Source organism: Ranitomeya variabilis, chromosome 2 (genome assembly GCF_051348905.1).
Source record: "Ranitomeya variabilis isolate aRanVar5 chromosome 2, aRanVar5.hap1, whole genome shotgun sequence".
In the NCBI taxonomy this organism is placed as follows: Eukaryota; Metazoa; Chordata; class Amphibia; order Anura; family Dendrobatidae; genus Ranitomeya; species Ranitomeya variabilis.
In genome coordinates this window covers 424,247,825-424,262,186 of record NC_135233.1, presented here as the reverse complement: position 1 = coordinate 424,262,186, position 14,362 = coordinate 424,247,825, and the positions used below count along the sequence as shown (strand labels likewise).

General features: G+C 47.4%; 1 protein-coding gene across 1 annotated transcript in view; it reads right to left on the bottom strand.

Annotated features, from left to right (window-relative positions):
- Nucleotides 1-13,188: 13,188 nt before the first annotated feature.
- The window catches only part of OLFML1 (olfactomedin like 1), a 28,922-nt gene continuing 27,748 nt past the window's right edge, over nucleotides 13,189-14,362 (bottom strand). The window contains exon 3 of the mRNA XM_077286654.1: nucleotides 13,189-14,107. Within this exon, the coding sequence (XP_077142769.1) occupies nucleotides 13,323-14,107 (785 nt within the window). The 3' untranslated portion in view covers nucleotides 13,189-13,322. The remainder of the gene's footprint in view (nucleotides 14,108-14,362) is intronic.

The window sequence follows — 14,362 nt, the reverse complement described above, 5'->3', positions numbered from 1 at the left end:
TCCCCTCCCTATATCTCTGAACTAATCTCCCAATATCTTCCCTCACGCAATCTTCGATCCACCCAAGATATCCTTCTCTCCTCCACACTTATTCGTTCCTCACACAACCACCTCCAAGGTTTCTCCTGAATATCCCCCTGGAATTCCACGACTCAACATATCCAACTATACATCACACTCGTATCCTTCAGACGGAACCTGAAAACCCATCTCTTCAGAAAAGCTTACAACCTGCAATAACCATTCTGCCTCACCACCACCCGAGCTGCCGCCTCACCACCGTCTCGCCCATCATTGCCCATTTCACCACCTCCAGCATTTCCTCCCCCCAGTCCCATCATTGCCCTTTTCACCACATCCATCGTTTCCTCCTCTACCACCATCCCCATCATTGCCCATTCAACCACTTCCATCATTTCCTCCTCCCCCACCATCCCCATCATTGCTCTCTCCCTGTCCGCCCCATCATTGCCCTCTCCTCTCCCACCATTGCTCTTTCCCCGTCAGCCCCATCATTGCCCTCTCCTCCTCCACCATCCCCACCATTGCTCTCTCCCCATCAGCCCCATCATTGCCCTCTCCTCCTCCACCATCCCCATCATTGCTCTCTCCCGTCTGCCCCATCATTGCCCTCTCCTCCCCCACCATCCTTATCATTGCTCTCTCCACGTCAGCCCCATCATTGCCCTCTCCTCCTCCACCATCCTGACCATTGCTCTCTCTCCATCAGCCCCATCATTGACCTCTCCTCCTCCACCATCCCCATCATTGCTCTCTCCCGTCAGCCCCATCATTGCCCTCTCCTCCCCCACCATCCCCATCATTGCTTTCTCCCCGTCAGCCCCATCATTGCCCTCTCCTCCACCACCAACCCATCATTGCTCTCTCCCGTCAGCCCCATCATTGCCCTCTCTTCCTCCACCATCCCCATCATTGCCCTCTCCCCAGCAGCCCCATCATTGTCCTCTCCTCCCCACCATTGCTCTCTCCCCCCCACCATTGCTTTCTCCCCGTCAGCCCCATCATTGCCCTCTCCTCCTCCACCATCCCCATCATTGCCCTCTCCCCGTCAGCCCCATCATTGCCCTCTCCTCCCCGCCCCATCATTGCCCTCTCCTCCTCCACTATCCCCATCATTGCCCTCTCCTCCCCCACTATCCCCATCATTGCCCTCTCCTCCCCCTACAAACACACACACACCATTTACTTTTCTGCACATTCCCCTGAAGTGCAGCACACACAGACACACACACACACACTCCTCTCACCTCTCCTCGGGCTCTGCCGCAGCATCTCCATCGCCTTCCTCTGACACAGCCGGCCGCTGAATGATGACGTCATCCAGCGGAGCATCTGTGTGAGAGGAAGTGCGGGCAGGAAGACAGATAGCTGCAGCTCTGCTGCTATTTTGTCTTGTAGGCAGCGGAGCTGCAGGGATCTCTCCCTGCCCACCACAGCCACCCTGCAGGGCCCCCTCTACATCTCTGCAAATGTTGGGAGCCGGCGCTCTGCAGCTTCTCTGTGACGGCTGTCAGCTTGACAGTTGGCATAGAGAACAGCTGACTCCCAGACCGGGTGCGGCAGAATGCAGCCGCCGGGGGAGACACTGCGGACCACCACAGTAGGCGGCCCGACTGCGCCGCCCTGCCAGCTGCACCCGGGGCACATGCCCCGGCTGCCCCTCCTAGATACGCCACTGATCAGAGCACCCCTATCATCAGTGCTGTAAGATGAGAATGCCTCATTATCAGTGCCATCAGAGGGCCCCATCATCAGTGCTGTAAGATAAGAATGCCTCACTATCAGCGCCATCAGAGGGCCCCCATCATCAGTGCCATAAGAATGCCTCATTATCAGTGCCATCATATTGTATGGGGGAACAAAGGGGAGTTTATTCTACCGGGGCATAAGTACTGAATGAGGACACAATGTAATATTGTAAAGGAGCTATAGGAGCACAATGTAGGTGCTATTACGGTATGGAGGCATAGAGGGGGCACTATATACAACTGTGCGACTGTAAGGGATGAACTGTTAGTTATGGGGGGCACAAATCTAGTATATGGCAATGGGGGTAGAATTATTACTGTCAAGGGTACTATACAGTTTGTTCAGAGGTGAGTGAGAAGTGGAGACGGGAGAATCGACATGCCGGACGGTGGTCCATTAGCCTGGTCAGTACTTCGAGACCCCTGGCTGGGAGACCTGCAGATCTTTTTACCTCCTGACTTCTGGGTTCCTCTTGATTTGCCAGGGCTGGTGCGGCGTCATCATTGTGTCGTGATGCTCATATGGCGTCTTGTCAGCCTAGGTACTCAAGTAAGAGCAGGGAATGCCAGGAGGAAAGCGGTCACAGACTACTGACCTGCAAAATGGAGCGGGTTCCCGAGAATCAATTCTCCCATCTCTAGTGAGAAGAATACTGAAAAAGAAAGATTTGTGTCTGCAGAAACAAGAAGAAGTTGTCATGGTGTTCTGGGCTGGACGGAGAAGAGCAGGGAAAATTAAGTGCTATGATCAGAGAGAACCAGTCACTGGATTTATCTGTAGAATATACACCTATATGGTTTACAACTGGTGTCTGCCATTATATGGTCACTGTATGCCAGTAATGTCGGTGTTAGTACGGTGGTCTTTATTAATGATATGTGGTCACGATGAGGCGGTATTCTGTGTTCCTTATATAGCTGTAGTGTTGGCAGTACTGGTCTCAGTACCCGGGGTTTTGTACAGAATGGCGGTATTTGTTACTTGTAGGGTATTATCTGATGTCGGTGTTAGTCCGGTGGTCTTTACTAATGATCAGTAGGTTGGTGGTAATATGTGGTCACGATGAGGCGGTATTCTGTGTTTCTTATATAGCTGTAGTGTTGGCAGTACTGGTCTTAGTACCCAGGGTTGTGTACAGTATGGCGGTATTTGTTACTTGTAGGGTATTACCTGATGAATCTATAACTCTGTTGTATTTATATATACTGTGTTATTTTTTGAGGGAGCGAGAACTTTTCTTTACAGACCCAAAACAAAGCCTCAGGGTCTGACACATGCAAGCACCAATCTGGTGGAGTGGCATTTCAAGAAGTGGTCCTGGGGCCCATTGAATATGGGAGGGATGGAGCGCCGAAGGAATATACTAATGTATCACAGTGACAAGCACGCTGCTCAAGTCACCTGACCGCTGCAGCCAATCACAGGCCACAGAGGTGCAGCGGCTGGTGGATCGGTAACACTGTCGCTTCCTGTCTCTGCTTCAATCATCTTCTTGCGCAGGCGCAGTAGCTCCACACTCACTTCCGGTCACATGACCGGACGGCGCGACTTGAAAAGGGCTCCTCCTCCGGTGCAGTATACACACGCTGCACCACCGCGCCTCTGCTCCGCAGGACCACTGCGCCACCAATCCCAGTAAGTACCGTGTTATCGCTCACTGGAACTCTAGCGATATCACATGCAATATGCTCACCCTGACCATTCTACCTACCATAGCACAGCTGACATAGGCAGGACAACGCTTCCCTGGCTTGCTGCTCCTATTCCTCGCAGTACGCATATACTGCACTAGCACGCCGTTACGCCTGCAGGACTACTGCGCCACCAATCTCTGTAAGTACTGCTTTGTACATCCACCACTCACTCGGACCCTAGCGCCAACATATACTATATCCTCACCCTGACCACTTTTACCCACTATAGCTCAGTGGTCACAGTCAGGACAGCGCTCCCGTGGCTTACCGCAAACTTCTCCTGGATCGTCCATTTAATTGGTATATATTTTTTCTTTCTTTTTTCTTCTTTTTTTCTTTTTCCCCTTCTTCATCTTCTTACCCTCGGTCACGTCATATCACATCGTTGAGAGATGCACCATTTTAGATTATATTAAAGTTTCTGTTTCTAACGCTACACTTGGCCAATGATGTCTAGATTATCGTCTTAAACAACTCTTCCCCTTATCCTTTTATCTTTAGGACATACATGATCAATTTGAGATATTCCAAAAAAACGGTGCCAATAATCTTTCGGTGACCATAAAGGGTATGCTCCTTATCTATTGAATCTATATTGAATTTTAATTATCCTTGGAATTTATGTTCTATGTCAACTTCTGTACTATCGATACCCATGATCTTTTGTTCTTCGATGTCGCCAGCCTAAATGCATTTACATATTTACGCCCACATGAACCTGGATATACTGGCTCTCTTACATTTTGTAAATATTCTGTATATTTGTGTATGAAATATCCTGATTGTATATATTGTTTTATTTTCCAGCGACTATGTGATAAAGGCCGAGGTCCGGCCGAAACGTCAAAAATTGTCGCTTCACCCACCACCGTTAATAAAATTTATTCACTTGAAAGCACATTTTTCCATTGAGTGCAGTGATTCTATATTTACTTCTGCTTCAATCATGATTCGGCCTTTGCCGGATCCAGGTGGGTGCCGGCAGGTGAGTATTACTGGGTTTGTTACATTTTACATATAGAGTTTTATTTTGCCAGGAAAATTCCTTTAAATTTTCAAAAAAGAAGCTGCTCCCCTGGAAAGACTCTGTTCTGACTCACAGCAGGAGATCCCATCTATGATGTCCATCGACCTTTTTACTTCTGCTTCCATGGCTATATCTAGAGACTCATCTATCCTCGGGGTGGTTTATGTCGCTTCACACCAACTGTTGACAGAGCACAAGTTTTGCCAAGACCCCCACCGCATTTCCTTTCCATGAATTCCTCATCCAGTGTATTTAAGGCGAGTAATGAAGCAGGATCAGGTGTCCTGCAGAACGTCCCGTCAACTGTCACTTACGAAGGTCCCGTCCTCTGAGTGTGATACTGTTACTCGTGGACGGGGCTGTGTCCCATGAAATTGCTGCTAAATATATACATGACGTCTTTGGAAATATATGTCCAGTATTAGTTGCTGGATTTTTGGGGAAATGCTTCGGAGTATAAAGCTGTATTCCAGGATCCTCAGGTCTCTTATGAAAATCTGAACTTCCAATTTCCACCACAAGAGGGAACAATCTGTCTGCGATGGAAGGTGGCGGGCGTCAGGAGCAACAACACTTCTGTAAGTCTGCAACTAGGGAAAACACTTGGCCAAGACGATGGCTGAGAAGGGCTTGGGCCACAGAAGGAGGTGGCCTGGAACATGCAGGAACGTGGTGCAAGGCTCAGAAGCAGAATAGAAGTGCCAGGCATAATGCCATTTTGGTCAGTGCAAGCATGTGGGACCCTGCATGAGATAGGGCAGAGGAGTCTGTATGGGGCGGCAGAAGCATGGCTGTGGGGGCTTGTGGCACAAGAGGAAATCTGGGGGGACGAGGGGAACTAAGACCTACAGAAAGAGATGGCTGTGGGAGAAGCGTGGAACGCCAGAGACCAAGTGCACCATAGTGAGTGCTGCCAAAGATCTAGCAGGTCAAAGATGGAGGGTCCCCACCTGATGCCACAGAGACGGCTGGAAGAGTAGGGTGATATGGTGTTTGGATCTAGTTGGGGATTACACCATTTCTTCCCCTAAGACAAGCTGAGTGATTGGCGGAGGCTCCGGGGTGGGTCATTGCAGCTTTGTGAGAAAGCAACATACGTCTAATGCCATACAGAGGAACCAAGATGGCGGTCTACAGAGTACCGCAGCCCGGACAACAGATACTGACCGTCCATGTAACCGTGAGGACCGTTCCATGCACCTACATGCACACACCAGCCGGCTCTCGTTGGCTAAGTCCCCGATAGGCATTGCCCATCGTAGGATTATTGCCACAGTGCCGCGTTTCGTGCTGATTATCACAGCGACATCTTCTATTCTTTTGCTGTTAATAGCTGGCAATATTTAGTCTCCCGTAATCCCAGCCCTCAGGGCCACACATGACCTAACTGGCACCAGACTGAAGTACTGGATAGAGCAGTGTCCTCCGCTAGGGTTAACCCTTGAGCTGCTGTAGATCACACTGAATTGTTTTCTATACATTTTTAGGATTTCTTTATTGCCCCAATGGATTTTTATCATAGAAGTCAGCAATGCTGATGGGTGGGGGGTGGTGGCAACTGGGACCCTCCAGAATGTGCACAAGTCTTTGTACTCCTAGGATTCATTTCAGTTGGATCATGCTCCGTCGATCATTCCAGGCCTGGCAGCTGCCAACACTTGGACATTTCCACTACAGTGACTGTTGTGCAGCAAATCTTGTGTTGCATGACCATTGACTCAAAGGAAATCTGTCACCGGGTTCTTGCTATTTAACCTTAGAGCACCATGATAAAGGGGCAGAGAACCTGATTCCAGCGATGTGTCACCTACTGGGCTGTGTTTTATCAGTAGATTATCACTACAGGACAAATGGTCTCGTGCCTCCCAGTCCAACCACACCCCACCTCTGATTAGCAGCTGTCAATACACAGCGTACAAATCTGCAAATCAGTGATGTGGGCGGAGTTATACAGGGCTCAGCATTCCGAGCTCTGCTAGATCTGTAGCAGAGAAATCTATGATTCTATCACAACTGCTGAACCCAGTAAACTAAGTGACACATTGCTGGAACCAGGGTCTCTGTCCCTAAATTATGCTGCTGTCAGATTATATAGCAAAAAGATTCCCTTTAAAGGATCCAGTTTCCCTATAATATAATATGGACTGGACTGTGCGGGTTACAAAACCCTTTTAATACCAGACGGGGATTTTCCTTGGATGATGCATTTCAGTTAGCATGGCCGCTGCTGATAATTTATACCCAAGACTAATCATCCATAGCTGGCATCTAGAGAGGACAGACCCAGCGTCAGTCCTTGCTGTGAATGTCACCAGTTCTTCACTTACTGCCCACGATGGCCGCAGAGGTCACACAATTACCTGCTGTCCTGTATATGGGCACCCGCCGTGCAGCGCTAAGTGGGAAGGGCTCCGGTACATATTTTAGCCACATAGAGCAGAGGTGTCAAACTGCATTCCTCGAGGGCCGCCAACAGGTCATGTTTTCAGGATTTCCTTGTATTGCACAGGTGATAATTTAATCACCTGCACAGAATGATTCCAGCACTTTGTGGAATGCTAAGGAAATCCTGAAAACATGACCTGTTGTATAAAACAAACAAGAATGGAGTACATGTCCGAAAATAGTTACATAATACTTTATTAAGTTACAAAAATGACAACAACCATATAGCAGATTACTTTATAAAAATTGCAAACAGTTTCAGACAGAGATAGGTAGCACAGTCCAAAAAACAGTGCAGCTCACAACTGATGCCATATACAAAAAATCAAGTGCATAGTGCAATGGATAATACAGGCACTGAACCGGAGATCACATGGGACCGTATAGGAAGGTGCAATTAGCCCTGTACACAGGCTCGTACGCTCACTAATCATACAATCAATCCCATTCCCGGATTCTTACCCAGATGCTGGCATCAGAACTGGACCACACCGTTGCCCCAACGCGCGTTTCGCGTCGGCTTCGTCAGCCCCCTCTATGGCATCAGTTGTGAGCTGCACTGTTATTTTTATAAAGTAATCTGCTATATGGTTGTTGTCATTTTTGTAACTTAATAAAGTATTATGTAACTATTTTCGGACATGTACTCCATTCTTGTTTGTTTTATAAATCCTGGTTGTAGGAGTGTCCTTGTTTCTTTAATTATGTCTCCTCTGTAGGCTCCCCCACTGTGGTTGTGAGCATGTGGGAGAATATTAGACTTTTATCTTTCATTTTGGGTTTGTTCTATTGAACATGACCTGTTGGCGGCCCTCGAGGAATGCAGTTTGACACCTCTGACATAGAGGGGCACGGAATAGCCGGCGCGACCCACCACTCATCAGTGAATAAAATCCCCTTTATCTTCATCCAAAGTAATGCGGAGTATTGGGAAAGGCAGGCAGCATTAGATGTCACTAGATGGCAGTGAATTTCTGCACATATCCTGCGGTATTATCACTCTGCTTGTCATATGGGGTAACTAGATGACGGTGTTATCTGTGACCGGTCACTGCACGTCCCCGCGAGTCACTGGAGCCACCTCTGTCCGCACTAGAGGTCGCTGATCAGTGATTACCTGCACCTCTGTCAGCACGACCATGTGGTCAGCACGACCATGCGGTCAGCACGACTATGCGGTCAGCACGACTATGTGGTCAGCACGACTATGCGGTCAGCACGACTATGTGGTCAGCACGACTATGCGGTCAGCACATCTCTGTGGGCTATTGCTGCATTCTCACATGGCACCCAGGCCTATTTATATATCTGCTGCAGAAGAAGAAGGGCACTGTCATCATCAACAGGACGTTCTGCCCCTTGGAAAATTATCTTTGCGCTATAACATACCTTTACACATTCATCCAGTACTGAGACGTCGTTGCGTGCGCTCTCCCTGTACTTCGACATCACTGTGTGCGCTGTGCCTGTAATGTGCCACCGTTGCGTGCGCTCTGCCTGTAATGCGACGCCGCTGCGTGCACTCTGCCTGTAATGCGACGCCGCTGCGTGCGCTCTGCCTGTAATGCGACGCCGCTGCGTGCGCTCTGCCTGTAATGAGACGCCGCTGCGTGCACTCTGCCTGTAATGAGACGCCGCTGCGTGCGCTCTGCCTGTAATGCAACGCCGCTGCGTGCGCTCTGCCTGTAATGCAACGCCGCTGTGTGCGCTCTGCCTGCAATGTGACGCCGCTGTGTGCGCTCTGCCTGTAATGCGACGCAGCTGTGTGCGCTGTGCTGTATTGTGACATCGCTATATTATCTCTATGCTGTGATATCAAGTGCACTCTCCCTGCACTGCGACATCACTGTGTGTATTATGTCTATGCTGTGACATCACTGTGAGCGCTGTGTGTATTATCCCTGTATAAGACATTGCTGCATGCATTCTGTGTACTGTGACATCACAGTGTGCTTTATCTCTATGCTGTGCTATCACTGTGTGCGCTGTGTGTATTATCCCTGTATTGTGACATCGCTGTGTGTATTATCTCTATGCTGTGACATCACTGTGTGTATTATCCTTGTACTGTGACATCACTGTGTATTATCCCTGTATAACACATTGTTGCATGCATTCTCTGTACTGTGACATCACTGTGTGCATTATCCCTATGCAGTGATATTGCAGTGTGCGCTCTCCCTGTGTGTTTCTCTCATCACTGTGAATATATTATAAATGGAACAACCCTTCAAGGCCTCCTTCCAACATAGTTTTATGGAGCAGTTTTTAATTTTGAATTGTCAAACAATGTTATGCCTTTTTTCCCCCATTTGAAAGACAGCACTCGGAGCATTCTGTGGTTGGAATAAAACCCAGGGAACTTAGAAAGGCACCAAGTGAGAACTCCCACCTCACACACCATATAAAAGGTACCATTTTCCTAACTTCCCTTCTCTTTTTAGCTTATACAAGCAGCATGTTTTGGCAAAACAAAAAAGTGCAGCAAATAAACCATCCACAATAATTCGGACAGTTTTGTTGTGGATTTGACATTGTGAATTTTCTCGGAAAAGAACGTAAAACACTTAGGGCTAAGAAATCTGCAGTTGGGAATTTTACTGTGGATGGAAGGACAAATCTTCTACATTACATGGGGAAGTGTGGACACTGAAGACAACAGTAGAAAATGCAAATAATCTGCAAAAAACGCAAAGCAACGAACACGCTGAGAATGTCAGACTCCGCTCCGTATGGCCAAATCTGCACGGGCCAAGTCCTCAGCATTTGGATGAAGACGACAAAGCCTCATTGACATTGATCTAGAAATTGGGGCAGAATCCAGAATCCAAACCTGCGTCAATCTCCGCCACACACACGGCACTTACCCTAATACGGCGGTGTGTCCGAGTGCCGATATGGTGGGACGCACAGCTGGTCCATAAGAACACTGCCGTCTTCCTGGGGATCTTCAGGGTCGTTTTCCTATAGCGCTGCTGTGTTTAAATCACTTTTTTAGGAAAATTTTAAAATTCCGTCCCTTGTTCTTTTCAAGGCAGCGCATTTATAAACCAGCCTTCACTTCCCATCAGGTTGTTGGGTCACATTGTAACAGGTGTTTGGACTTTGCAGCATTTGTGCAGAGTTGGTGCCAGTGTAATAAAGACGTGAACAGAGGAGACACTATAATCCCCAGGTCGGGTCTGACCTACTAATCCCATAAATCGCAGTCTGCTGCTCTCTATAACGCAGCCCTCTGTGCAGGCAGCGCAGATTCGTTACAATGTATCACTGGGGGTCACATGACTTCCGCATGGAACGTTCAGCTCCCAGCGTTCTACAAAGTGAACTCACCCGTGATGTCACCGCTGCCCAGGTGCTGAGCCCCCCGAGGCACTGGCCGGAGCCCCCTCCTCGCCCCTATCACACACTTGGCTCATACTATGTTTTTGGCGTTTGACATTGGCTTCTCTGCTCCTGGCCTGTGGGGGGCGCTGCTGCTATCACTGACTTTTAGACAAGGTCATAATGATTCTGTCCTCTATATAGTGAAAATGTAATAATTGGGCGGGGTAGAGGGGCTTCCTGTAAATGGGTCATTAGTGGGAGTGATAGAGGTTGTTGGGTCCTGGGCATGCACCCTGGATTTTTAGAATCTGAGCTACCGCAGTGCAGAGCGCGAGAGATGCCCAACAAGTGCCAGGATTTGTAAAACTCATCTGTACACTAGTCTAAAATGTGGCTGTATGGCGGATAACTTCGCCAGATCCACAGGGTCAAGCATCTGTGCAAACGGTACGGATTTGGTGCAGAAATTTCTGCATCTCTTGGCCGGAAAAATGCAGAGAGAAATACGCACGTATTTGCTACATTTTTTTGTGTTTTTTTTACATGCACTTTTGGTGCAGATTTTTTCCCCACTCATTAGTATGGCTGAAATAATTGACACAATGCAGATTTAAATCCGCAAGTCAAAAGTAAGCAACAAGCAACGTGTGCAGGAGACTTCGGGAATCGCATTCACTTTTGCATCGGGAAACCCTTCAGGTTTTGTGACAAATCTGCACAGAAAAAAGCGGCAAAAATGCAATGTGTGCACACAGCCTTAGCAGATTTGCTGCAGTTTTCTGTGTGTATTTGCTGCGAATTGTATCCTTTGCATTGCATAAAATGAAATCCGCATCAAATATTCTGATCAAAGAATTGACAATCTGCGGAATTTAAAATCTGCACCTCCTGTCAATTTCCACTCAGAAATTTTCAGTGCTGTGTAAATTTCCAGATAAATTTGTGAAGAAAATCCACAACGTGTTAATGTAACCTGCAACCATGTTCACAGGACCAATGCTATTAAATATTTGCAATAATTGGGGCCCATAAGCAGCAAGTTACCCCCCCTGGCACAGGTATGGCACCACCCAAAGTGATGGTCAATTATTTAGACACTGAAACATCACTTCCACTGTCTATGGATGGCTGAATAGAATTTTATCCCTGCCAGGTATTAGTTTTATATCTTCATGATGGGATCTAGACGGTTACTGGCGCTCTTGGGTAAAGGATATGAGAGGATATATGCCTTCCCGGCAGTCCTGGATGAGTAGCGGTACCATTCTTAGGCTGTGTGCACACGATGCAGAATTTGTGCGGATCTGCAGCGGATTTTTCTGCGCAGAAACGCTGCAGTTCCGCACAGTGATTTACAGTACAATGGAAATCAATAGAAAACATGCTGTGCTAATGGTGCGGAAAAATCCGCATGAAAACCACTGCGGATCAAAAGAAGGAGCATGCTACTTTTTTTTTGTACGGAACTACAGCGTTTCTGACCCCTTCCATAATAGAAATCCGCAGGGGTAAAAAACACAGAAAATCTGCATCAATTCCGCATCAAAACCGCACAAAATCCGCATAAAATCTGCGGCAAATCTGCACCTGCGTTTTCTGCCAGGAGATGCAGATTTTGTGTGGAAAATTCTGCACCCCAATCCTCAACGTGTGCACATCGCCTTAGAACATGTGATTGCCAGTTCAGCAATTACTTGAAATTGTTAACGATTAACCGAGGGCAAAACCGCAATTAAGAAATCACAATCACTTACAGCCAAATGGAATAATACCGTACGGATTTTATTATCACGTAGGACGTCGCATGCAGTTTGTAGGGATTGTTGCAGCCGTTTTTCATGACCTTGTAAGATTTCCTGAATATATAGTGGATAAAGCCCCGGCTGACTATATGTCTGACCTTTCACCATAGAACATGCACGTTCCCTACTGTGGCCACTGGCTGCAGGATCTAAATAATGTTTTGGTCTTTTCCGCCATCTTGTGGTTTGTATCAGAAATGTACTTGGATCTGGAAGATGCTCAATGTTCACTAAGGAGGATGAAAAATTGGATACAGCGAGGAACCAGTGCCGACACCACATTCAGGTACATGGCGGTGTTCACCGTAGATATCCCCAGGAACGGCTGCTGAAAACACCATGGGCCGATTTATTAGGATTGGTACTTCAAACTGAAATGCTCCAAAATTATTAAGCGGCAACATCCTCTTAAAAAAAAGCAACAACTTGGCACATCTTGGGCTCTTTTGAAGCTACTGATCAAGTTTCCCAAAATGTCCAAGATGTTCCCAGAAAAAGGGTAGACCTCCCGCCACCGACTATGGGGATTGCTGAGAAACCCATGACCAACATTGCCGGCGGAAGAAGAAGAACACTCTCAGTCCGGTCACACAGTTCTCTCTGACCTTTACCATAGTCATATCTGACCCTTAGTAAGGGCGATTAATGTGTGATAGTCGGTAATTCCACCCTGTGGACCCCCACCATCAGCAGTATCAGTCACAATGGCGTCCATGCATCTGCAGCTCAAGGATAGAACGAGCTGCGGTAGCCAAATGCACCTGGATGCTGCTGTGTCCGGTACTGTGGGTAGGGGATAACTAACGATTTCAGGAATATCCCTTTAACTATGCACACTTAGCTATAATCTGTTATGAAAGATACAAGGAATCTATTATATTTTTATGAAACTGGCACAAATCGTGCTGAAGGTCAAGCTGCAGATGTTCCATTTAGTTTTTAAACAAGGTAACTAAACTTTTTTCACTATTTTTGATCAGTGGAGGTCCAGGTCCAAGACCCCCAACTGATGGCTAAAACCCCTTGGTGGGGTGGGAGCACTATAGAGCGGTGCGCTGACCCCTGGACCTTCTATTATCTGGCACACCTCACGTGAGTGTAATCTAAGTCCTTCAGTCATTGGTTTCAGCGATTGTGGAGATCTCGGGATCCAGACTCCTAACGCTCAACGTTATGAAACAGGCTGTCACTTATCATGTAACCTATCCACAATGATTTCACAGTTTGCCCCAATTTTCCTCATTTTTTTCCTGTATCTCACATATGTTCAACCTTCTTCTTGGACTCGAATGTATAGACAGTTTGGTATCCGTCATCCCAGGCGTAGAGCTTCTGGTCTCTTGGGTTGTAGTGCACGGAGGAATGGCTGCTGTACCTCTTTGGGAAGTATAGAGTAGGGATCTCCTGAGCATCGATGAGATCCGAGGTGTCGTAGATGCAATCGATGTGGGATCTGCCCCCGCTTGGACTATTATACATGACATACAGCGTTCCACAGATGACAAATGCGGCTTCGGCATTATTGCTGCTGCAGGTGGTGTTCCACAGCTGCTTAGCCTCCATTTTGCTGTGGTCTATCTTGGTGAGTACAATGTCCTCGCCATTGGTGGAATCTGTATGGATGGCCCAGAGACCTTGTTCATCCATGGCAAGGTCGATCTTCGTGTATGCTGAAAGCCCATAAGGTGAGACCTGCCCGGCTCCTCCTATATTCATGGACTGCGTCACGTTGGTTAGGACGTTGTATTTCACAATTTCATCCAAGGTTTCATTTTTGTGGAAGAAGACGTAGTCATTGTAGACATGGAGACCCGTTCCCTGCCAGGAGAAAGGTAGCTTTATATTTTCCGCTTTTCGGAGATAGTCCCGGCTGGTGAAGTCTTCGGTGTTTGAGAATTCTAGCAGAGCGTTGTTACTGGAATCGGTAAAGAAGTAGATGTTGTCCACGTTGTCACCAGTGTTCTTCATCCACGCGCCCACCGCCCCTCCGGCCTTCTTCACAGTCTTTTGAGATTTGATTTGAGCCAACATTGTATTACAGCCTGAAATAAGGGAACGTAAAAATGATATTTGACATCTTGTTTCTATGTTCGTCCGCACGAGCCTTTATTCACAGAATACCACAGTATAAAAAGGCGTTTTACTCGCTCAGTATGGAAAATGTAATAAAAGTACAGATGATATAAAACAATATCATATAGGGCCATGCATTGTAGGGATGTCAGCTGCTCCTGATTCATGAAGAGGTGCGCCACACCAGAAATCTTACTCCAGTCAGGGACTAGAATGAGGTTTCT